At 48.7% G+C, this 1,019-nt stretch overlaps 1 protein-coding gene across 4 annotated transcripts in view; it reads left to right on the top strand.

The window, feature by feature from the left end:
• irf5 (interferon regulatory factor 5) overlaps nucleotides 1-802 on the top strand; it is a 3,839-nt gene extending 3,037 nt beyond the window's left edge. For all 4 annotated transcript variants that reach the window (XM_061070880.1, XM_061070871.1, XM_061070865.1 and 1 more), the window contains 3 exons: nucleotides 1-135; nucleotides 215-333; nucleotides 555-802. The exon at nucleotides 1-135 is cut by the window's left edge and continues 255 nt beyond it. In XM_061070880.1, coding sequence (XP_060926863.1) covers nucleotides 1-135; nucleotides 215-333; nucleotides 555-743 — 443 coding nt within the window. In that variant the 3' untranslated portion in view covers nucleotides 744-802. The remainder of the gene's footprint in view (nucleotides 136-214; nucleotides 334-554) is intronic.
• Nucleotides 803-1,019: the final 217 nt, after the last annotated feature.

Raw genomic sequence — 1,019 nt, 5'->3', positions numbered from 1 at the left:
AGGACATTTACGCCATCCGCCTCTGTCAGTGTAAGGTGTTCTGGTCTGGCCCGGGAACAACCGAACAGAGTCCACCCAACCCCCTGGAGCGCGAGAAAAAGATCAAAGTTTTCAGCCTGAATAACTTCCTTCAAGGTGAGGAGTCAGAGGTCATGTCAGGAAACATTTAGTTTCACCTCTGAGCCTCCTGTCGAAATAAATGCTCTGTTCTCAGGTCTGATCCTGTTCCAGAAAGGTGAAGCGCCAAACCCTCCACCCTTTGAGATCTACTTCTGCTTTGGGGAGGACTGGCCGGACAAGAAACCCAAAGAGAAAAAACTCATCATCGTTCAGGTCAGAGGTCGTAAAACATCAGCACCTGATCAGATCTAACCTAACAACCAGTTAACTATCAGAACTATAAAAGATTCATGATGCAACTTCCTCAAAAAGACCAAAAGCTGTAAATCAGATTTATTTTTTAACTTTAAAAACTGCAATAAACACTTTAACCTGGTACTAATCAACCAGTATCAATGTGGCTGCTCTGGTCTCTACCTGGTTCCTGTCTTCAGGTGGTTCCTGTTGTGGCTCGCATCCTGACGGAGATGTTCTCAGGAGAACTCAGCTGGTCGACCGACAGCATTCGACTACAGATCTCAAACCCTGATGTCAAGGACCAGACGGTGGGGCAATTTAAAGAACTGCAGAAGCTCCTGCAGAGCCAACACATCCAGGGCCCCTGGACCCCCCACGTGGCCTGATCTACACGTCCAGGGCCACTGGACCCCCCCCCCACGTGGCCTGATCTACACATCCAGGCCCCCTGGACCCCCCCCCCCCCCCCACGTGGCCTGATCTACACGTCCAGGGCCACTGGACACCCCACATGGCCTGATCTACACGTCCAGGGCCCCCAGATACAAGGACTCTGGGGGATCAACATTGTTATCAGATTGTTTTAAAGAAAGTTTTCCAACTTTCATTTTGTTTGAACTTACTTTTATATTTTTTATTTTAAAGTCCTCGTCTACAGAGAA

This window comes from Limanda limanda, chromosome 1, assembly GCF_963576545.1.
Source record: "Limanda limanda chromosome 1, fLimLim1.1, whole genome shotgun sequence".
NCBI lineage: Eukaryota > Metazoa > Chordata > Actinopteri > Pleuronectiformes > Pleuronectidae > Limanda > Limanda limanda.
Note: the sequence above shows the minus strand (reverse complement) of the source record. Positions and strands in the feature narration are given on the sequence as shown.